Raw genomic sequence first — 24393 nt, 5'->3', positions numbered from 1 at the left:
TGTGGCACCGATCATCAGCTTCTTGTTGCCAAAATTAAGCTTCGATTGAGGAAAACGCAGAAAACTAGAAGGCCTTTCAGGTATGATCTGGATCAAATTCCATTAGAATATGCTGTGGAAGCGAGGAATCGATTTCAAGAATTAGATCTAGAAGACAGAGAGCCCGAAGAGATGTGGACGGATGTCCGTGATATAATACAAGAAGTTGCTACTAAGGTAGTTCCAAAGCAAAAGAAATGCAAGAAAGCAAACTGGTTATCTGAAGAGGTTTTGCAAAAAGCTGAGGAAAGGAGGATGGCAAAAATTATGGGGGAAAGAGAAAGATACAAGGTTCTCAATGCGGATTTTCAGAAAATAGCAAGGAGAGATAAGAATGCCTTCCTGAACATACAGTGCCAAGCTGTTGAGGACAACAGCCAATTAAGGAACACAAGAGCTCTGTATAAGACAATCAAAGATATCAAAGGAAGCTTCTGTGCTAAGCTGGGCATGATAAAGGACATACGAGGCAAGGACCTCACTGAAGCCTCAGAGATAAAGAAGAGGTGGCAGGAATACACAGAATAACTGTACAAGAAGGACCCGGATGTGCAAACCCAACATAAGACGGCTATGATCACTGATCTCGAGCCGGGCATCCTGAAGAGTGAAGTTGAATGGGCCTTAGCCAGCCTGCTAAGAACAAAGCTAGCGGAATTGATGGCATTTCAACTCGAGTTGCTTCAAAACCTCAACCATGACGCTGTTAACATTCTGCATACATTATGTCAGAAGATTTGGACAACGCTGCAGTGGCCACAGGATTGGAGGAGGTCAGTTTACATCCCCATTCCAAAGAAAGGCAGTGCCAAAGATTGTTCCAACTACCGCACGATCGCGCTTATTTCGCATGCTAGCAAGGTGATGTTGAAAATCCTCCAAGGTAGGCTGCAGCAATATGTGGATCGGGAGCTTCCGGACGTGCAAGCTGGGTTTTGCAAGGGCAGAGGAACTAGAGACGAAATTGCCAACCTTCGCTGGATCATGGAAAAAGCAAGAGAGTTCCAGAAACCCATCTACTTCTGCTTTATTAATTATGCAAAAGTGTTTGACTGCGTAGATCACAGCAGATTGTGGCAAGCTCTCCAAGAGATGGGAGTTCCAATTCACCTCATCTGTCTCCTCAGGAACCTATATGAAGGGCAAGATGCCACAGTCAGAACTGGGCATGGTCTTACTGATTGATTTCCGATCGAGAAAGGAGTGAGGCAAGGCTGCATACTGTCGCCCTGCCTATTTAACCTATATGCAGAGTGCATCATGAGGAAGGCCGGTCTGGACGAGTCTTCAGCTGGAGTGAAGATTACTGGAAAACGTATCAACAACCTTAGATATGTGGATGATACCACTTTAATGGCAGAAAGTGAAGGGGAACTCAAGAGACTTCTGATGCGCGGACAAGAAGAGAGTGAGAAGTTTGGGCTTAAACTGAACATTAAAAAGACAAAGATCATGGTGTCTTGCCCTATCAAGTCCTGGAGCATCAATGGACAAGAAGTGGAGGCTGTGACAGATTTTCTGTTCTTGGGCTCCAAGATAACCTGGGAAGGAGACTGCAGCCATGAAATTAGGAGACGCCTGCTTCTGGGAAAGAGAGCAATGGTTATCCTTGACCGCCTAGTAAAGAGCAGAGACATTAGTCTGCCAACCAAGACCCGTATAACTCGTGCTATGGTCTTTCCAGTTGTGATGTATGGATGCGAGAGTTGGACTGTGAAAAAGGCTGACCGCCGAAGAATGGACGCGTTTGAATTGTGGTGCTGGCGAAGACACTTGAGAGTTACTTGGACTGCCACAAGATCAAATCAGTCGATATTGTCGACCATAAACCCTGACTGCTCATTGGAGGGTCAAATTCTAAAGTTAAAGCTCAGCTACTTTGGTCATCTGATGAGAAGAGAGGAGTCGGTGGAGAAATATTTGATGTTGGGAACGGTTGAGGATCGCCGGAGAAGGGGTAGGCAGCGAACGCGATGGTTAGATGGCATCCTCGAGGCACTGCAGATGAAGTTATGCGATGTTAGGAAGATAGTGAGAGACCGGAAAGCGTGGCGTGACATGGTTCATAGGGTCACGAAGAGTCAGACACGACTGAACGCCTGAACTGAAAAGTAGTGTAAAGGCCCGTTCACACTTGCGACTAGCAGCGGTCGCGCGACCGTTTTGGTCGAAAAGCGACAGTCGTAAATGGTCGCATCGGTCGAAAAGCGGCTGCCGCGGGCCGATCGGGCACTGCTCGAATTTTCAGTCGCGCGACTACTAGTCGCAAACCATTTCACCAATCAGCGAGGTCCCGGAGTACTCGATCGAGCACCTTCTCAATGCAAATAAAGAATACCCCTACCTTTTCAACAAACGGCACCCGGAATTCAAAGGCAGGGAGAAGGATATGGCCTGGGAGGAGATAGGAAAGATATTCGGACTATCCGGTATGGGCCTCCGGAACAAGTAGCTCCGGAACAAGTAGCGCCACCTCCCGCCGGCGCACCCATATGTGGTATGTCTGCTCGTCGGAGAGAGGCGGCGGAGTGAACGCGAAGTCTACTCTTCTCGGCAGAAACCTTGTGAGAAGAAAACTTTTGTCGGTCATTTCCTGCCTCGTGTCACACGCGTACATAACTGACACATGTACCATGTGTGTGTGTTGAAAAATAAACCAAAAGCAAAGCGAAGAAAGCCGCTACCCATTCACGCCGTCTGAGAGAAGGCCGCCGGCGCTTTGGGCGCAGCGCATCGTGCGCGCGCGAGCGCGTCTGCTGGCAGCTCTATGGCTTTTTTTTTTTTTTCCTTTGAAGTAGGAATTCGGAACCCGAACAATATGGCACTTTGAAAGTAAAGACAAATAAAACAAAAACTAAGCAGTGTGCAATGCGCAGCACTGGCTTTTCCCCTCGGTGGCAGTGTATGTGGAAACGGCATGCTAGACCCCCAGAAGTGACAGCCGAGAGCTGGGCTCCGTTGGTCAATAGAAAGGCTCTTCAAAAAAAAAAAAAAAAAAAAATCACGTCTTCCCCAGGACGGGACGAGCAGGCTGTATATGGAGATGTACCCTAAGGCGTCGGGCCTTGCGTGCACGTGCTTTTTCGGCGCTTGGCAGTTCTACCGTAGTTTTTATTTTCTACTCGATGCGTCGAAATAAGTGGTGACGGTTCAGTGCGCGGAAAAACAGCCATGGCTGAGCAAGCTCCACAGCGCGTGCTGTGTGGGGGATTTCGCGTGATCGGGAATTTTGAGACTTAATTTAAGAATAACTGCTTGGTGCGCGGTCAGAAACTTTACGAAGCCAGCATGTGCGTGGAGTGCGCGGGGAACTTCACAGTGCAGAAGAGCCCTCGGATATCTTCAGAAAATGCGCTAACGAAATGAAAACCGCCTTCTATGAAGTCAGCTTGGAGGTAAGTTTTATTCGGCCCTTTCGGCGTCTCTTCACCACATATGTAATTCATTTTTTTGTATGTAGTTGTTGGCAAACCCACGCAATATCACGGATGCCAGTTGCATCTGCAAGGCCGGGTGCCACTGTTAAAGATATGCTATACATCGCTCTCGTATGATTTCCAAGGAAACCGCAAAAAAAAAAAAAAAAAGAAAAAAAAACCTGATTTTTGATTGCCTCCCGACGGTTTTTTTTTTTAATAACTATTATGACACCCATAAACACAACAGCAGATAGAGCTGTTAGTTTAAAAGGACGTTTTCTCTTTGCGGGGAGCCATGAACGTGTGTCAATTCAGAAAGCGCGCACTCCTGCAATGTGCTTCGCTCTCCATGTCGTGCTTCTACATCTTCTACGTACGTCAGGCTAGGCTTCCCAAAAGCGAGCGCCGAGAACAGCTGGAAACTATCATTAGGAAGTCGTTAGAAGAAAAAAAAAAAAAAAAAAGCTTCCGTTGGGCAGGAAGGCTCCGCACTCTCTACAACACAGGCCGTGTCCGAAGACCTGCCAGCGCTGGTTACAACAAATTTTAGTAGTTGTTACAACTTTTAGAGCTCGAGTTGGGTCCAAAAAAAAAAAATGACCCGTTTTTTTTTTTGTGTGTGTGTGTGTGTTTTTCGCGTGCTGCGCGCTCAATACAAATAAGCGGTCGCTCGCGCATGCTTGAAAAAAACCTAGCGTCAAGTACTGTACAAAAAAAAAAAAAAAAAGTGGGAAATGCACAGCCGAAACGAAAAGCAATGGGTGCGATATGAGATTCGAAATGACTAAGTAAGTATTTTGTTTTAGTCGCTGTTTATTTTTTATTCTTACGGAGAACCAAGAAGAAATCGGAACACAGCGTTGGCGCTACCCACGGTTGCGGATCCAGACAGCCGCCTTTTACAGCGACGCCTCCCAGACGGCGCCACATGTTCGGCCAAAGCTGCAGCGCACCAGGCCCATTGTGGGTCTTGAATATTTGGGGGCTGGGATTTAAAAAAATTCCTATGCAAAATCTACTACCCCATTCCAGCTGAAATAACGTTCACAAAGTAGCAAAATATCGTCTACGTTATCTGATAAGTGATTCAACATTGGTACTTACCTAGATCTTCCGAAATCGAGAAAAAACTGCTCTCGGCAGCGTGCACAATTTGCGCAGAAGAGTCGAAAAGCTATTTTGACATGATACGTCATCTGTCGATCAGTGAGACAAGCTCCATCCCGCCGTTGGCGCGCTTGCCTCGCTGCCCGACAGATGACGCATCATGTCAAAATAGCTTTTCGACTCTCTTCTGCGAAAATTGTGCACGCCGCCGAGATTCTCGATTTCGGAAAATCTAGGCAAGTACCCATTTTGAATCACTTATCAGATAACGTAGACGATATTTTGCTACTTTGTGAACGTTATTTCAGCTCGAATGGGATAGTAGATTTTGCATAGGAATTTTTTAAATCCCAGCCCCCAAATATTCAAGACCCTTTATAATGAACTTTTGAGAAATTGGTTTTTCACGCAGGCGCAACATTTTATATTGACACCGTCTATTCGTCGTCGGCGTTCTCGCCTGAAAAAGCTGAAGTGTCTGGCAATTGCGGCTGCTACCGACGTTCGCTGTCATCGCCCTGCAGCTCCCCTACTCCCAACTCGTTTTTCGAGAAGGCGACAGTCGCAAGTGTGAACATCGGTAGTGGCGAGCTCCTCTCCTCTGGTCGCGCGACTGGTAGTCGCGTAGTCGCGCGACCTCATCTAGTCGCAAGTGTGAATAGACCTTAAAAGTGTGCGACCAACAAGCGACCAACGCGAAGCCAACGCTGCCAACGCGCCAAACGCCGACGATACCTACATAAGTTAAAATTATTAAGAAAATAAACAGTAACCTTTTTTCAGCGATAATGTTAAGTTATAAATTAGTATTATAAATGTTTCACTTGCTGTTGCGCACATGTGCCACGGTGCGTGTCACTATTCGCGGCCGATTTAATTTCAGTTTAACTTGAAAATTTTATTTGAAATTAAATTTGTGTTTCAAACTTTTAAATATATTGTTTTTATACTATCAACATCATTTTAAACGCACCTTTTCACAACATGTTTCACAGTTTGCTCGCGCGCAAGCAATGAGTTCTCGTTCGTCAGGTTTCCTTGCAATTGTGTATGTTATTCAAGAGTCATGTAGAAGTGTAATTTTCAATATTTGTAATTACTGAATAGAAAATAGGATGAGATGTTAATGTTTTAGGCGATGGACAATGGAAACGCGGCACGTAGCTACAGCGACAGTGGCACGCGGATACATGCAATTGTGTGGGCGCGCGTGATTCGTCCGTCCGTTGGTCCACTCATGCAGGCACGGGTGGCGCGAACGCAGGAGCGGTAAGGACTAGGTCGCGGTTCTTTCTATTACATCGCCTCAAAATTTCAATTTATTTCAGCAACACTAGCTCCTAAGTATTAGGTTATCTGTATCATATAGTCAAATCGACATTATCAAAAATATTATGTCACCTACAACGAATTCTGGCCAATCCCCCACTGTGGGTATGTGCCATTACAACGAGGGAGAAGAAGAAGAAGACGTTCGGTGCATCGTTCAGGTAGTGCCGGTTACTTACTAATAACCATGTTCGCCACCGCGGCCGAAGACGTCCGCGTCTGGTCCTCGGCATCTCTTCAGCAGTGCTTCCACTTCGACGTCGGGAAGGCGCCGAAGGTTTCGAGCGTCTCCTGGAGCTCGGATGGTTCGTATTGCGAGTCAGCGAGCTATCGCGGCTTCTAAATTCCTACTTTTTAAAGCTGTTGTGACGGTTTGTTTCAAAAGCGTTTTGTACCTGTGCTCGCGGCTTGCCCTGCAGGGCCGGCGTCCCTGCTCCTGCTGAACGAGCGTGTTCCTTTTTGTGTGCGATTAAGTGACATGAGAAACGCATTTCCGGGAACCAAAGCGAAAATTTTGTTTGCCGGTAGTCTTAATCCCCGATTTGGAGCACATTTTTGAGTCTGGTGAGGTCAGCCCCGCTGGACGGCGTAGACTCAAACAGTTGGATCGAGGGGGGTGCGGCAGCGGGTTAACGAAAAATGCGAATTTTATTTAACTAGATAATGCCAGACTAGTTCATGCGTTTCTAATAACTAGGGATGTTTGTGCAAACTGTACGACTTAAGTTAGTCAGGTTGTTTCTCGTGGTGTTAATTTCGCGCAGACCTTTCTGTTACGGTCAGGCGTTTGTTCATTGCTATAGGGAATGCAAGAGAAGCAGTGTCATTGTCTGCATAAGTGCCATGCCATAAAACTTTGGCAGTGAGTACTGCAACTTAATCTAGTCTGTAAAATCTTTCTCAGGTTGGATGGATGGAATCTGCTGGCCCTTTGTATCATACGGCAGCTTGCGCTGCCTAGTCAATAATCCCCCTTTCCCCCTCCCTTAATAATCAACCCGTGGTGCCGCAATTCCCCTCTCACTTGCCGTACTCCACCAATCCCCCAACCGCCCCTTCATTACACAAACTTGTTTCTAGTCTATTTGTGCATCTTCCCCGGCAAATCCCAGCGCCCTTTCCAGATCTTTCAGTTTTCGATCTGGAATGGCCGGCTAGAGTTTCTGCACCATACGTTCTATAGTCTATTTCAACTATACAGACCGTGCATTATTTACCTACGTTCTCAAATTTTGCCATGTACGTTTTCGTTCGCAGGACCCCTGTTCTAGCCTTGAATAGCAGTGAGCTGCCTCGTGAGTTATTAGATTTTCCCTCCTTATGTCCTGGTTTTGCTTTCGATACACACTCAGCGCGGATTTTTCTTGCATTCTTGCCTCCCACAACTTTCTTTGTCTCTTTTACCTTCCTTTCCACGTTAGTATTTTGCTAATTAAGCCTCGTCAGTCTCCTGTACGTACTTAAGGGACTATGGACACCAAATTTTGGTGGCATTTCTTTTCTTGTTAATGATGCATAAGTCATTCCTGTATATTGATCTGCACGCAATTTTCGCCTACGACTGCTATATAATTTATAATTGAATCTTCGTTTCTCACTAGTTTAGGTTTCAGCAGCCGAGAGATGGCTGTGACGCCACAGTCAAGTCTTGACGCGCGGCATTCTTCACCTGTCGCGATTCCTGTTCTTGAGGTATGCTGTTTTTATCATTGTAATAAATTAAAACGACACAGGAATGATCATATCGCTGTATTTCCACCCCTCACGTGACTGACTTGGCTTTGACTTCACAGCCATCGATCCACTGTTGAAACTGGAACCAAAACAGGTGAAAAAAGGAATTCGATTATAAATTATTCAGCAGCCGTCGGCAAATATAACATGGTGATCCGTGTACAGTAATATAGTAATGTCGTAGGCGTCATTACAAACGATAAAGCACGAACACAAAAATTAGGTGTCTGTATTCCTTTAACCCTTAGTTTTCGGGTTCTGTTTGTCCACTTTGTATTTATGCTTTTCAGGTATAAGTACTTGTATACCTTTCTTGCAAAGTCTTTTTTGCTTTGTTTTGTTTTTAATATGTGTGCATCTTAGTTGTGAATTGAAATAAACTCTGTTGATGGCCGCAGTTTCTAAGCAAAAGGGAAATAATGGTCATTAGTTCTTGAAGGAGCACGGCTGAAGTTATGTTCTGTGAATTTCGTTGCTTATTGATTGGCTGCAAACATGTAACTTTTGCTGCTGTTATTTCACTTTTGTCTACATTTTTAAAGCTGCTGGACGCATAATATTGGGAGTGGTGAGTTGTTTCTTTTGTAATTGTCAGTGTACTTAGCAGCCGTTTTGGGGGCGTGATGAAAAAAATCAAAAAGCAAACTGCACTCTATTGTGGTTGTTTTGGTGGCCCAGCTATGCGGGCCAGTCTGCTGTGGCCAAGTGTGTGCCTCGTTGCTTTTGGGTATTTGTAGCATTGTCGCACTTCCATTCTCTGTGGATGCAAAACTTTGTGAACTGAACTTTGAAGTGAAAAACTGTGCTGAATGTCCTGAGCTGAGAAGAGGGCTGGGTCGGGCAGGTTCATTCATATTGGAAGGGAATGATGAAAACAGCACTTATGGACGAGACAGAAAAGAACATACAGACACGCGCACTGATTTTTTTCATTGGAATTGGTTTGTGCTAATTTATTTACAGGAGCCTTAGAAGTGTTAAAAAGCATCTTATATCATGCCTGCGAATTTCATTTTCTTTAACACTAGAGGTGCAGCTTGATGGCAGTCTGTTTGGCAGCAGTGTTTATAAAGAGTTCTTGCTGCACAAATTAAGCTCATTCAGTAGCTTGAAATTGCAGACTACCTTTGCTATTCAATGAAGAGGGGGATACTTATAAGTCAGAGGTTCTATTTTAATGTGGCGGCATTAGGCGCCATCCTCCAGAAAATCCAGTGCCATCGGTATTGCATGAAAAATCATGAACATGTCACTGGTAGGCGGTAGCTGGCAGCCAACATGGCGGAGCACTAATTGGATGTAGGTTTGGCTGACATTATGTTTGGCAGGAACTATCAACTCGGGCCTCTCCTTTCATATGGCAAGGTGATATAAGAATAGGCCTGCCAGGACCCTTGCATTCACGTTACTCCTAGGCCATGCAGGCACATTCATACGGCTTGGTTAAAGCGAGGCTTTTTATGTTGGCTGGTAGTTTACGCTATCGGAAGGCGGGGTTTGAGTATCTCCCATAATTTTTTTGGAACACATTGACAGTGAAGCGCTTTCTGACATGCTCGGGCCTCGTTCTGACGAGGTGTGCTTTGTCTCAGCCATCTCGGATGTTCTTGGTACTGAATGTAGAAACTCAGGGAAAATACTCTGCGGACAAATTTATGTCACCTGTACTGACATACTTCCATTGCATAATAATCGGAGACTCGCTGGTAGTGAAGCTAGAATAGACTGCAACATTAAATACGAGTGTCGCCACTCCAACTGTGTTCGCGAGCAAATTGCGGTAAATGGACGTGTTTGTGTGCAGATTGCCAAGGCCATTCACTTCCAAGTGCTGATTAACATTTGTTAGTATGGGGGTCCCAAGTTTTGAGACGAGGAACAAGGTAGCTTCGAAATTAATTTTCTGAGTAATAAGCGTCATTGTTGCCAGGTAAGTACAAACATGACCTGAAAAGCCAAGAAGTAATTTTTGTTTTCACTGAGGATTAGTCCGGTGGAGCTTGCTGACCTTTTCTTTTTTCAAGGATGATTGCTTCTCCATGGCCCATTGTGCTGCATATCCTTTTGCAGGAAGGCAGCTGGCGTCTGTTGCACGGTACCAAGATGTTATTCTGCTCACCTCGTTTGGCACGGGACAACCGCAGCACGCGCGGGTGCATGCTGGGGTGAGTTTGTTGTAAGACCTCTGAGGGCCTGGTTAGTTCTGTCATAGTTTCAGTACACGTGGGAGCTGTTTATCATCGACCGAGTGAAAAATGTGGCTTCTTTATGCACTGTCTAAACACTTACTAGTTTGCGGCCTTGTCACGACTGTATTGCCACGACCACTCATTGGAAGTGCACTGGGTGTGGTCCAGCACGTTGCCCGAAACAGGCCTGTTTTGCACTTGGTTCACATTACCACTGACACAGTGCCAATGCTTCGTGACAACTACGGGCGGAGATTGGCGCTTTCATCAAAGCGTCGGTACTATCGAAGCTGGAGTTTCAGGACTTAAGGCATCTACTTCACCAAATGACCCCACATGAGGTTTAAAGGAGTACAGACACCAAAGTTTAGTTGCATTTTTCTTCTTAATTATGCACAAGATATTCCTGTAATGGATCACAACACTGTTTTTGCCCATGACTGCTACCTGATCTTTAATAGAATTTTCTTTCCTTGGTACTTTTGGTTTCAGCAGCCGAGAGATAGTATGTGTGTGACTTGAAGAAACAGCGATATACTCGCTGATTCTTCACTTGTCGTAATTCCTGTTCTTGAGGCGGGCTGGCTTTAGCGTTGTAGTGGATTTGAATGACATAAGGATGATTATATCGCCGTTTCTTCATTTCTCATGACCTAGACTTGATTTTGACATCACAGCCATCACTGGTTGTTGAAACTGAAACAGATGAAAAAAGAAATTTGACTATAAATTATTCAGCGGTCGTAGGCTAATATCATGTCATCATCCATGTATGTACAGTAATGTCTTGCTCATCATTAGAGAGAATAAAACACGAACCCTAAAATAAGGTGTCTATGCTCCTTTAGTATCGATCGCAGCATGTCACTGCGCTGCTTCAACAAACGCACTTGCCTTTACGCTGAAAAGCAACTGTGGTACAGTGCACGTCACCTGAAAGAGTACTTCAGGCAGTGGTCTCCAATTATTTCAATGTTTTAACGCCCGAAACAGTTTAATAATGTTAATAACAATTTTAACATTTGTACACATAAGTGTCCAAACTGGGGACATGGTTTCGAGCAGATTAAGTATTCCATATACTTTTTGGCGCACTTACGATTCTGTATGCAGCGCTGTTCCTCATCACGTTTCGTATTTAAAGATTCTTCTAGGGGGTAAATGTTAAGAATACTAGTGTGCAATAGCTGTCACAGAAAAAAACACAATACAGCCAGTTTAGTGAGGAGCCAAGCTCAGCCAAGATTTTCTTTTCATTTCGAAGTAAAGGCAGGTATAATAGAAAAGTTGGAAGCTTCGTTTAAACTTGAAGTATTTTCCACGAGAGAAATTTATGTGCTAGTGTAGAGGTGAACAGGCTTGAATGTCTGCAAAATGTTTGCAGTTGCTTTCAAAACTGTGTTCCGGCTATTATATAGTGCATGGGAGAGCTTGAGTGCAAAGATTACCAATGAAAACCACTACCTGCTTCGAGTGCTGTAGTCAAACCTGCCCATGTCTGTACAAAATCTGTCCACTGTCGTATTGATGTGGCCCATGTTGTCAGCAGCAGCCTAATTGGCTTCCTCGGGAATATTTTGCTGGAGTCCATGGTGTGGGTGGGGTCTTCTCTCTCCCAAATCAGCTTGGACTTTGTATGAAATGAGGAATTGCTAAAAACCAACATGCTACATGGCTTGCTGCTTTGTCTGACCTCCAGGCAGTTTATGAGCTTTCTACCAAAAGCTTGCTTGAGGTGCATTGGCCAGCTACCTCCGTTTATGGATATCTGATGTGTACGTCACAGATATTTAGGCTCTCTAGAGTGGTTGCATTCAGCTGGAGTTCTTGAGCCTGGCCATCAGCAGAGCAGTCAACTCTTCTGCTTTCTTCTTTGCTCTCATTCGTGTCACTGGTAATATGGATAGTTTGGAAACTCAGCTAGTGGGGAGCGCTGACAAAAGATGAATCTTTAGCTTTTTGTGCATTTCGCAGTCCTCCTATTTTAAGTGCCCTGAGCATACCAGTCATTCATCACTCTGTTCCCACCTGCTTCTTTCCGCGGCGTCTGACGATTCATCCTGACGTTATCAAGCAGTGGCACCCCCAGGGATAATGGTGGCGGAAACCTAACTTCTTCCAGCATGCCCTTCCCCAGCCGCTGGGACGGGGCCCAACGCACTGCACAGAGTGTGTCTCAATTGGGCGGCTGTGGTAGAGCCTGTTTGAACACTGCGCCGCCGAGGTGGTGCTGCGGTTAGGGTACACGACTGGTGTGTCCAAGAATGTGGGATTGAATCCCGGCCTCAGTGGCCACTTTTCGATGGAGGCGAAAAGCAAGGCTTTCGTGTGCTGTGCGATGTCTGTGCACGCTGAAGAACCCCAGGTGGTCAAAATTTATGGAGCCCTCCACTACGCGTCTCCCATAGCCTGAGTAGCTTTAGGACGATAAACCGTATAAACCAAACCATTCAATAATGTGGTGCATGCACCAGTCCTAGCCACTGGCATTGCTCCTAATGAAATGCACAAACTGTAAGGAAATATACACGTTCGTGTATATTTCCTTTCAGTAGTGCATTATAGCATTATACGAGGTAGGACCCTTGTGTGAGTGAAGCTGGAAATCCAATTCTTCGCAGTAGTATTACACTATTCCTGGCTTTGCGCTGTTGTGAAGTGTACCATGTATTGAGTGGCGAAACTGTTATGGCTGCCCCATGGGCCAGTGTTGCACGCAAGTTGGGGCGATGGGCGTCTTTTTATTTGTACACGGTAAAATCTTGTTAATCTGGCTTTCAGGGGCTCAGGCAGAATGTTAAAATTATCCACAAGTTGAAATTATGTGGTCCTCGGTAACTGTGAAAACTGTTTGCATTATAGTAATTTTACCCAATTAGCAGCTAGAATATGGCTGTCTTAGGCATCAGAACGGCGTAATTCCAGCCCGAAATAGTGTTTAGAGAACAGTGGAGCACGAAGCAGTGTCCAGAGCGGTGCGACTATTTTGATGATGGCAGGGGCAGAATGGTGTGAATTTAAGCGAAGCAAAACGAACTGCTGCTGGGCTGTATTTCGATTGTTGTCGCATCTGCCATGGCGTGTGCTCCTTAGGTATGTGGACACCACTGTTCTTTGCAATTATTCACTTTCGGGGAGGTCTATTTGAAGGATTGATCAGTTCGCCGGTTGTACCCCGAATGACCCCTCATCTGAACTAAGTGGTGCAAGTTCGCCCATGTGCGAATTAACGAGTGTCCGAGGCCATAGGCTTGCACAGGCATAGGCCAGGTTTCTGCTCTTAGTTCTAATTTTTCATTAATGGGAATCAAAGTAATAAGATATTACTGTACTTACTGTGCAGGTGGAATGCGATGTGAGGGGGCCACTTGTAGCTAGGTTGTGGTGAGAAGCATGCAGTGTTCAGTTTCCTTAATTTGGTTTCAATAAAAAAAAAAAGTCAGTATTTTTGGCATGCAAGGCATTGTTAGCTGGTTATGGAGTGCAAGCTAAAATTATGTGGGAAAGCAGGGATAAACAGCACAGTTATGCAATTTTAAGGAATTTCCCGGCAACCTTGCACATCTCTGTAGAAGGGCAAGCGCGACCTCCTTGTCGCCTTCTGGCTAATCGCTTTTTTGTCTGCTGTCATTATCTTAGAGTTAGTCGGTCAAATAGGTTTGGAACTGTGTGAAAGACTTCGACATGAAACCATGCATGGTTTCATGAAAAGTATCGTGTTGGCTACCCATCGACTCAGCAGCGGTTCCATCACTGCCATTGACATTAAAGGGACAGTCTACTGCCGGAGATGAGTATAAACATATTGGCATATTTTCGTAGATCTGAGTGAATTTGTGGTTTAGCTAGGAATTGATATTTTAAATTGAACTGGAAAGTCAGATATAAGTAGATGGTGGTGCCATACTGTGCCCTTCGTTGCTGCTAATATTTCATCTGTTTGGAGAGAGTGAAGTGAATATACTGCATTTTATGGCTATGCCACAGAGTCATACAGACAGGTATTTGTGTTCATATCAACTTAAGGCAGCCTGCCTATTCGCTTTCCTTAAAGGTCAACTCCGGTGGTTTTTTCATCATTCTGTGTTTTTGGTTCAGTTACATTCCTCGGCACGTCTTGACTCGAACACAAAAAACCGTTTTTCGAAATTCCAATTAGAAGTATTTTTAAAATGAAAAAACAGCAAATCGAAACCGAAACTGCTTTCACGGCCAGAAACGACGTCCCAGGTGACGAAATGGTGACGTCACACTCAGTATTAGAGAAACACTCGTACGTGCGTTGGATGGTGAAAATAAAGTATGGAAATCATGAAGCATTGCATAAAATGTCTGAGGTAGTTCAATATAAGCCTCAAAATTTCATAATCATGCGGGAAGTGGACAGTAACGCCGGTATACTGTTTGTGACGTCAGAAACTCAGTGTTGCCGGCAGAAATAGTCTCAACTTAAGCCATGAAAACAGCATATTTTAAAGTCGTGTTGCGCGCGAACGGATTATCGTACGGCGCCCAGATTTTGTAGAATGCTTCAGGACGGAGAGGAGAATGTACACTAAAAATTTTATTAGAATATTCGAATGTCAAAAAACCCCCGGAGTTGCCCTTTAAATTATTTACTTTTATTCTTTAATCTTCCTTGATTCCTTGATTGAGAACCGCGCAACCAAAGACACTGCCATACTTGTAGTGGTGCTGTAAGCAAACAACTGTTGTTGGTATCTGCGGTAGATGTCACCGGGTTTATTTAGCTCATTAATTTCATTCTCATTCAAGCTATTTTTGTAGTCCCGGTTATAGGTTTAACAAAATTTCTGTACATTAGTTGATGACACGTTCTGCACATGAATGCGGCGCTGCAGTCGTGTTCATAGAGCTGCGTGGAGTTACTATACTAATTGTATGTTGTGTCCCCGATATCAGCAGACTACCAGTAAGAGAACGAGACGACCACATGGAAAAATTAAGTGTTAAAAGGTTCCAGCGTGTTTTTCAGCTCTACAGCCGGGTATTCATTAATTTGGCAAAAGAGCTTTCCAATGAAGCAACAAAAAAAATTGTTGAAGAAGTCTGTACACTGTTTCATTAAGATTTCTCAACCTCTCATTGACACCAACGCAATGACACATCACTAACATGCTAGCCTCATTTTTAAGAGTAAATATCCACGAGCGTTGATTTCTTAATGACATTTGCGATTCTGGCTGGAAGCACAACTTATAGTACTATCGTTTACATATTAATCGCAGGTAAATAAATTGTTAATACGGACCAAATGCCGAGATAGACTCTGAGTGACATTTAGCTACACTGAAGTGGCACTGTAAGTCTCCCAGAAAAAGTCTGTAATTAATTTGTTGAAAATAAAGTTTGCCAAGAGCTGAGTTCTGAAATAAAAACACAAAATGTGTGAACCTTTCGAAAAATCTAACTTGTAATATACACAACATGAAGGAGGTTAGTGTAGCTGGCTTTGGCTTATGGCCATGAAGCCTTCCACGAGTTGCAGTCATGAGTGTTAAAAATCATTAGCTTTTAAGGTGAAAGCCTTTAATGCCCCATACTGTTGGCATTCGTTCGTCCGGTCATACTATGGCTGTCAATCAAATGACGTCATCACCCAAAACTAAAATTAACGTCATCAGAAAAATGAAAGTCTGGTCTCCACCGAGAATCGAGCCTCCATGCCCTGGATCCCCAGCTGAGCGTTTTAACCAACTGTGCTATGCCCGGGATCGTGAAACGTGCATCATAATTCTGCTTGTCTACTCTGAGGAAAATAGTAGCGATCACAGTGACCCTGCAATTAGTGATATTGACAGTGATAACTGTAGAAGTGATGATGACAGTGCATTTAGTTGATAATAAACGTGATGAACCATGTGCACCAGCAACACTTAGGCTTTTGCATTTCTGCAGTGTAGATTCCAGTGCTCTCGGAATTTTCATTCACCTGTTGCTGCCGCATTGCTTACACCGAAGGTGGTGGTCACATTAGTTGGACCTGCTTCGAACTAGTACTCCGTGTTGCAGCAGTGGCTCTTAGGTCTGTTTCTAATAGTAAAATTCTCTTACGAATAACAAGAAAAATATCTCCCAATTTGCTTCCTTACCTTCTTCACGGCAGTACGTTTTTGAAGTTGAAAACTATAAATATTTAGGTGTAACACTTGACAATGAGTTGAAACGGACAGCACATATTACGAATATTTCTACAGCTGCATTACGAAAGGTATGGGTTTTTCGAAGAAAGCTAAAAACTGCCCCTGCACCACATATAAAAAAATTACCTTATGAAACTTGCGTACGGTCTTCACTTGAATACGCTTCAGTAGTTTGGGACCCGTACACGAAAAAGACATGCTTCTTGAAACAGTCAACAGGAAAGCTATTAGGTTTATATTAGCAAAATATAAAAGGGAACATTCCCTTATACAGTTGATGAATTTAAATAACATTCATACACTGGAAACCCGCAGAAAGATTGCCCGATTGACATTCCTCTTTAATAGCTTGACAGGAAAAAATAAACTCAAGCTTCCAGAGTGCTTTAAGCGTCCTCTAGTGAGAAGGACTTGCAGTGTTAATGAGCATTCATTTACTCCTATTTTTTTATTCTTTTCATTATGTAACAATGTGAACTCACTCCTGCTTGGGCCAAGCAGTGGCATATTTTCAAATAAATAAATAAAAGGGGAGAATTTTTGGTTTGAGTGAAACACAGAAATGGAGGCTTGGGTGTAGGTGAAATGAGTTTTAGGGAGTATATATCTTGTTAATAATCTGAGTATATAGTATCTTGTCTTGGGAGTATATACATCTTGTCAGTAATGCAATTGTCAGATAATCTGTTAACCTACTGTGTTTTTATGCAAGCTACGCCATTGTGAAAAATATCACTGGAGTCCTGTAAATGCAACTTCAGCATGCCCATCTGTGCCAAGTGTTCCTAGTTTTATGACACTCAAAGGACCGGGCTCATTTGTGTGTGGAATTGGCAAGAAATGGCAGTCGTGCTTTTGAACACCTCGCAGTTGACTTGGTTTCCAGGTGGCCATCATCAAAATTTTATTACAACAGCATAAGTGTTCGTGCTGGCATGGAGAGCTAGCACGGGCTGATGTTTTTCTCTTCCTCCCAGGGGCGCTGCATTTGCGGCCAGTTTAGCCAGCAGGACAGTGACTACGTGGGCCTCGGCCTGTACGATGGCACGGTGCAACTGTTCAAGTGTGGGAAGGCTGTCAACGCTTACAAGGTATGTGAAGGGACCATCAGACAGTGCAATAAGATGGGGCGGTGTTATGAGAAACCGCCTTCCATTGTGAGCAGCCGGGAAAAGAGGCATTTGTTACAGAATATCCAGTTAAATGGTACACCTGACAACAGTGACGGTTCTTCTGTATTTTCAAAATGCAGACGCTTGCAGATACACTTCTATTTTTGCAGTTTAGCTGGGAATGTGGCAGAAGCGTTCAATTTGATGGTGCTTCTTTAATTGCTCACTCCCTGTTTCGTCGCCCCTCCTGGGTGGCGCATTGGTTACGGTGTTCGCCTACTGTGCCCAAGGATGCGGGATCGAATCCTGGCCTCGGCAACCGCTATTCGATGCAGGCGAAAAGCTAGGCGCTAGTGCTCTGTGAGATGCCGGCGCACGTTGACCCTTTCGCTGTCGGGCGTTTCTGGCTGTGACGCACCCCCAGTGTCTGCTTGGTTTCAGGAAACGAGCATATCAGGGAACTAACATAGCGATTTATTTTTGATTATGATTTCTATACAAATAACATAGTCAACGAAATATGGACATTTCAGTGTTCTGCAGCTGTTATTAATTAACATCATCATTATCAGCCTAATCAAAATAGCCATCGCTCCCGTCTGCAGTCGAAGGTCTCGCCTGGTTAGCGATCCGAAAGTAACCGCGTGCACGGAGGGCGCACTTTCGGTGGCCCGCATAACTGAAAGAAATGGCACGTTGTGAAATTAAGATGACAGAGGGAGATGAAAAGAGGCTAAAACAACTATGAAAACAACCTCCTTTGCTGTTGCTAGCCGCAAGCAAGGACGTGATAAGAGAGCAAAAGCAGCGATCGTGTCGTGTCGACAGCGCTAGCCCCTGAACGTGACGCGACGTCATGGCAGACACGGCAACAGAATACAAATAAAAACCTGCAAACCTGCGGCAGTAGCAGAACAACCCTAGAATTCGTAACCGCATGCAAGCGCCGCGAAATGCGCGTGCCGCGTGATTACTTAGCGCGATAGAGTAGCACACACGGAGCGACTGCGCCCCCAGCAAAGAAGGTGGCAGGGGTGGGTGCGGTCGCTCCATACTCTTCAGTATTTACGTATCATCACAACGCGGGGCGAAAATGAGAACTTATAGGAAGATATTACAGATGGCGCAGCCTGTCCAAGCGCGCCAGCTTCGCGCTCAGGTGCGAAGTTTTGAATGCACGATAGAAAACGTACCGGTACGTCGGTGACACTGTAGGGGGGGGGGGGGGGGGGAGCGAAACGTACCGGCACGTTCGTGACTGCGAAAGGGTTAAAGAACCCTCAGTGGTCAAAATTTCTGGAGCGTTTTACTGCGGCATCTCTCGTAGCTCTCTCATAGACTCAGCATGCCACAATATGCACAGACTCCTAAACCGCATACAGATATATCCTGCGAGGAACCCTCCCAAAATATTATCTACTCTACGTACCCCTCCCTATCCCATCACCATCACATGGGTTCCTGGGCACGAGGACACCCTCGGAAATGAGCGCGTTCATACGTTTGCCCGAGAACTAAGCTTCCGGGCGCCGTTGGATGGCCTCCCCAAACCTTCATTATACACCCCGATCGAACCTCTTGACTACACAATTGTTCACTACTATTGTCGTTGCCGTGCCACGTACCCGCCACCACATCACACGCTTTCTCACATCGACAGCACATACTGGCGACAACTCCAGGCACATTCGTTCCCATCTCCTCAATTTGCCCATATCTTTCGCCATACCACCATACTGCACCACATGCAATGCCACCCCACCCACCCTCTATCATTACTTACGAGAATGCCCACATCCCATCCGCGTTCCTCCCGTCAAACAGCCCACCCCCTCCTCCTGGGAGGCTGCCCTTCTAGCCGCGCAACCTGCAGATCAGTTGTGGCTGGTCGAGCGGGCTAAGCTAGAAGGAACAGCCAGAGGGCTCCTGGACTAAGAGGTCCTCCTGGGAGTGTTTACATTTTTTTTTATTTAAATAAAGTTTCTCCTTCTCCTCTTCCTCCTCCTCCTTTCTTAGCCAGAGTTTCTTTGCAACTCTATGGGAGATGTTCTACTGCCCATGATTTTGAACATATGAAACGGGAAATCGTATGAACCGGGAACGTATCAACGGGGTTCTACTGTATTTGGAAGCATATAAATACGACCGAAGATAATAAAACGGTGCTTTTTTTTGAGCTGGCTCTCCCATCAGGCTCGTAAAGTGCAAAGAGCCAAATTTTAGGTTTAGTATGAGTTGTGGAAAAGCGTGCAATCAATGCACGTGGGGAGAAAAGTAATGCTAGCCCTAATAAATAGGGAGGGGGGAGAGGTGGTGGCAGAAAGAAGTGCAGATGTGGCTGCACGACGTAGACATTGGGCTGGTCATGATTTTATGGTGGTTTTTCTTAAATGACATGAATGATGCAGAAAGCAACGCTGTACTCACGCAAAGGTTTGGTTTTTGATACGGTTTCGTGCTTGTGTGACATTTATAGCCATTGTTTACTCCTTGAGATGCAGCATCAAAAACGAGAGCTCTAATGTGGTGGCTGTCAATAAATGATTATTGTGTGTAGAGATAAACGGTAGATGGACAGTATTTCTAGGCATTTCTTGTGTAAAGCCAACAGTTTTTATGCTCATGAAGTAGCCAGTTAATCACCAGTCCGCATTTTCAGAGACATGTGATCACCAACAACTGAAATATATTAGATTTTTCCTGGACTGAGTTACTTTACAATGGAGCGGCCGACTGATTTTGCGGACCTTTGCAATATTCCGGACTTTGTTTGGTTACCTTGATGCACCCCATAGGAACATGTACATATCCTGGGCCAATATTTTCGGACTCTGTGGAGTCCCAAAGGTCGACTTCCATTTTTTTTTTACCCCGCCGGGGTGGCGCAGTGGTTACGGCGCTCGACTACTGTTCCCAAGGACGCGGGATCGAATCCCGGCCTCGGCGGCAGCTTTTCGATGGAGGCGAAAAGCAAGGCGCCCGTGTGCTGTGCGATGTCAGTGCACGTTAAAGAACCCCAGGTGGTCGAAATTTCCGGAGTCCTCCACTACGGCGTCTCTCATAGCCTAAGTTGCTTTGGGACGTTAAACCCCACAAACCAACCAACCAACCTTTTTTTTTTTTTTTTGACCAACTTAGGCGTCAGCAACCACAGTCACAACCAACCAGTTCTTTGCGTCCATGAAAAGCGCTATCTTGGATTTAAACGAAGTTATTTTGGGGGGACTAGCTTGGCTATTTGTTTATTGTTGTCATTTGAGGTAGCAGCAGTAATGGTACGTTCCTTTTTGTCGTAAAGGTGGCCTACAAACAGCGCACTATTGCATTCTACTGGACAAGTGCAGCATCCGCCGTAGCTTCAACGATGGCACTGCCCGCAGGGTCAGAAGAGGGATGAGGGAAGGAGTGCATTCGGAGATACCCGTTCTGCCCACTCTTTTTTTCCTTGTTCGTTCTATCCCACGGTCTCCGGAACCGTTGTATGGCACGTGCAGTCGTACACAAGATGGCAGTGTGGACACAATAAAAGCATGACTGTAGTTGAGATAAACTAATTGTAGTTAGCACAGCCTGATCCGTTCTGCAGGGCGCTGCTGCCTATGCGTAGGGAGTCTGGTGCTTTTCGACGGCGGGTATGCCTGTTGCGTCGGGATCGTGCTCAGTGTCGGGCAGCACGCAAAAGCAGACAATGGTAGCCGATCGTGTTACGCTATAACTCTTTTAGGCCGATTTTTCGCAGAAAGGTGATTTTCCTAAGTTAACGGAATTTTCTGACTGCTGAATTATTTGGACAATTTCCCGGGTCCTTCGGAGTTCGAAAAATTGGTCAGCAACTGTACAGGGGCTCTACTGTAGCAGTTGCATGACTTCCAAGGCTATGATACTAGAAAAGCACAGTATTAAGTCATAAAATCATAAAAGAATAATAGAGCAGTCTAAGTGGGTGCGCTGACTGGTCTAGTCATATCGGGACTTGGGGTTGCAAGGCTGGAAAATCGAGTAGAGTGCAATCTTTTTTTTTTTTTTCTTTTTTTTTTTTTTTTTTTTTGCCAAATGGTAGCATTGTCTCCGTGGATCGCAAATTCACACTTGTGAGTTGAAGAGGTTGCACGGTTGACGAGCACTACTAGTGCATTGCTCAATTTCCGAGCCCTGTGACTGTTTTCTATTTCGCACCATGTAAGTCGTGGATTTTTTTTTATACAGTGCATTGTATACAAGGGTGTGGGTGACATATGGCAAATATTGATGTCCTACCTGCTATGTTTTGCCCATTCCCAGCGACTATGTTAAAAAATGTTGATGTGTCTGACATTGCTTGTGTTGTTTTGTGACTCCGTTCAGGTGCACAAGGAGGCAACTTGCGTGGCCTTCAGCAAGGACGATGACTTTCTGGCGAGTGGGGCATCTGATGGCTCCGTGGCTCTGTTCCGGCTGAAGACCAAGCGGGCCCAGAGTCTGTGTGAACCGACCGACAAGGTAGGTGGTCCTGCCTGGTCAGAACAGGGGCTCACTGGGAGCTCTGACAGAAGCACGCCAGGTGGCATGGCAATATGCGGGTGCGCGTTGAAGCTTGTGGTCGTGGTGCTGCTGTCCTATGTTGCAGCCGCACGGCAGTGAAAGAGTTTCCATCCAGGGTGTGCCATCCTCGTCATCAGCATGTGATTATGCAATGAGGAGCATAGCCAAATCTGCATCCATAGTCTGCTTATTCGTGCTTATTACGCAGCACCTTTTTTCCCATTGGTACAACGCCGCACTGGCTAGAGCTGGCTTTGTTAAAGCCGTGGTGCAGTCTTGTAAAGATTTTATCTAGTACACTTTATCAGGAGTGTTGGAAACAGAACTGCTCGATAACGCTGAAGGGCTCCGTAGCTTCTTTCACGGAGTGCAGCGTGGTAGAGCTGGAGCTTTTTTTGCGGGTGGTGTTGGGGCATCGCACGTGAGGTTTTACTGCGCAAACCGAGAATAGCACGCAACGGCCGCAGAGTTGCGGCGCCCCTAATGTACAAATGCCACTTTGACGGAAGCGAGCGACTGCACATTTTTGAATTTTATTATACATTGACCCTATAGAGCGCGTGACGGCACCATGGCAGTTCGAATAATCAAGCAGGGCTGCAAAGTCGGGCATCCAAAAAATTTGTCTGCTACTGTATATAGCTGGAAACTTTATCGACCTATTAATCATGAACGTGCCTTCCATCATGTGCACTGCTGTGGGGCGCTGTAAACGAGGTAATGTACAGGTCAAGCCTAAGGACGTATATCGGATATATGGACAAGAGTTTGTCGAGTGAGTTGTTACTCAGACACGATGGGGCCGCACTTATGTGCTTGGCAGGATTTTATTTGCAGTCAAAATGATCAGATTAGCAGGATTCAAATTAACGAGGTTTTACGTGTACACCTTTGAGGGCGGAGGATAAACCTTGGGTGACAGCAGTGCTAGTGACAGCAGTGGCAGCGTTGCGGCAATGTTTCTGCGATAAATTTGTTTTGCAAACAGCCTGATAAATTGTTTTGAAAGCAACCTGGTGACGGCGTAGATTGCAGTTCTTTTCATGCCTTTCGTGATACAGCCTGCAGCTCATGGCCGTCATTCAATTGATAAAATGGAAATGAGGTCAAATTGCTCCGGAGCCCTCTACTACAGCATTCCTTTCTCTCTTTATGCTTTCACTCCCACCTTCCTCTCTTCCCTTATGGCTTGGTTCAGGTGTCCACAAGAAAGTGTGAGAGATATTTCACCTTTCCTTTCCGGTGAGTCAATTTCCAACAAGGAACGAAATAGCTTTCCAGTGGGGATAATTGTAAATAGAGCATTTGTTGCGCAATGCATGATGTGAGTGAGCTAAAGATAAACAGTGAAGCAGGCCCACATTATCCTACTTGGAAATGGCATTGGTTCAGTTTTCTCTTTTTGCTTCACGTTATCCTAAAATTTGTCTCGCCCGATTTCGTCATAGCAGGAGCCTATTGCAGATTCTTTAGTACAGTCCAGCCCACTTATAGCGAACTTGATCGTCACGCGGCATTTGTTCGTTGTATCCAAAGTTCGTAGTAAGTGGACCACCTATAATGCGGGCAAAAAGAGCAAGTGAGACGAAAGTTAACTTTATTTTTGAAAAAAGTTCGTGATGCATGTCTGCTTCTTCAAAGCTGATCGCATCACTGCCGTTACTAATTTTTCCAGCGCGGTAATATGTTCATCGCCAAGGCCTTTGCTGCACACGAGTTCCTTAAGCGACGCGATGTAACCGATCGCGGTTGAAGCGTTCACAGCAACCGGCGGCAGAGCAGCATCCTCGTCGGTCTCTGGGCAGTCGGGAAGGGCTCGCAACACAATAGCTTCGTCAGTGCATGGCTCCGCAGTGTCGGCGTCATCATCAGCAGAAACGAAATCGTCCCAGGCAACGTCAGGTCCGGCCAGCTGCGTGTCAACGACGCGTGCCACAAGTCCTCGTGCGACCGGCCTTTCGGTGGGTAATCTGTTTCGTCCTCGGTGCCTGGGCCCACAAAACCCGCCTTGCGAAAGCAATTTGCTATGCATTCCGCGGTGAGTTCCATCCACGCCGCTTTCAACATCTCCACGGCGGCAAGCAAGCTGATGCGAACTTGCATGGCAGCATCAATCGCGATCAACAAGCGTTGGATGATGCGCCGCCGGTAGCACACCTTGAACGCATGAATGATGCCCATATTCGGTGGCTGCATTTTGCAGGTTGCATTGGGAAGCAAGAAGAGCACTGTCACGGCACTCAAGGAAAGCTGCACATGGTGCGCCGCACAGTTATCCAGCATGAGCAGGACCTTCTGTTTTTTCGTGCCATGTCGCGGTCGAACTCGACAGGCCACTCTGCAAATAAGTCACGACTCGTCCAGGCTTTCGTATTGTTCCTGTAGCGTACGGGCACATAGCTTCCAAAGCATCGCGGCTTACGTGACTTGCCAATGACAAAAGGCAGCCGCCGGTCACTGCCATCCATATTGACACACAGAAGAATGGTTATGCGCAACTTGCTGTTCTTCCCTCCTGCGCACTTGTCGCCTTTCAAGGCATGCGTTTTAGATGGCAACATCTGATAAAACAACGCAGTCTCGTCGGCATTGTAGACGTCCTGTGGAGCATAGCTCGTGATTGTTAGGAGGTTGTCGGAAAGCCACGCATCGACGTCTTCGTTGTTCACAGACGCGGCCTCGCCGACGACCACCTTGAAAACAATTCCGTGGAGCCATCCATCCATCCTCCTCCAATTTTGTGGAGCCATCCATTGCCTGGGCTGAAATCGGGAAAGTC

The 24393-nt window shown here is 45.6% G+C and overlaps 1 protein-coding gene and 1 long non-coding RNA gene across 3 annotated transcripts in view; one reads left to right on the top strand and one right to left on the bottom strand.

Moving 5' to 3' along the window:
- Positions 1-2482, bottom strand: part of LOC146183927 (uncharacterized) — a 64671-nt gene extending 62189 nt beyond the window's left edge. The window contains exon 1 of the long non-coding RNA XR_014708818.1: positions 2384-2482. This is a non-coding gene — a long non-coding RNA (uncharacterized LOC146183927). The remainder of the gene's footprint in view (positions 1-2383) is intronic.
- A 3058-nt stretch (positions 2483-5540) lies between these two features.
- Positions 5541-24393, top strand: part of LOC146183926 (protein NEDD1-like) — a 99997-nt gene continuing 81144 nt past the window's right edge. The window contains exons 1-4 of one of the 2 annotated variants that reach the window (XR_014708817.1): positions 5541-6199; positions 9699-9793; positions 16959-17072; positions 21438-21572. Coding sequence is in view for 1 of the 2 variants with exons in the window: in XM_084609244.1 (XP_084465370.1) it covers positions 6082-6199; positions 9699-9793; positions 16959-17072; positions 21438-21572 (462 nt within the window). In the remaining variant the exon portion in view is untranslated. The remainder of the gene's footprint in view (positions 6200-9698; positions 9794-16958; positions 17073-21437; positions 21573-24393) is intronic. The other variant, XM_084609244.1, reaches the window with a different exon arrangement.

Source organism: Amblyomma maculatum, chromosome 7, assembly GCF_055883805.1.
Source record: "Amblyomma maculatum isolate TAMU_Amacu chromosome 7, ASM5588380v1, whole genome shotgun sequence".
Lineage (NCBI taxonomy): Eukaryota > Metazoa > Arthropoda > Arachnida > Ixodida > Ixodidae > Amblyomma > Amblyomma maculatum.
The sequence above is the reverse complement of the archived record's forward strand: the minus strand, read 5'-3'. Positions and strand labels throughout refer to the sequence as shown.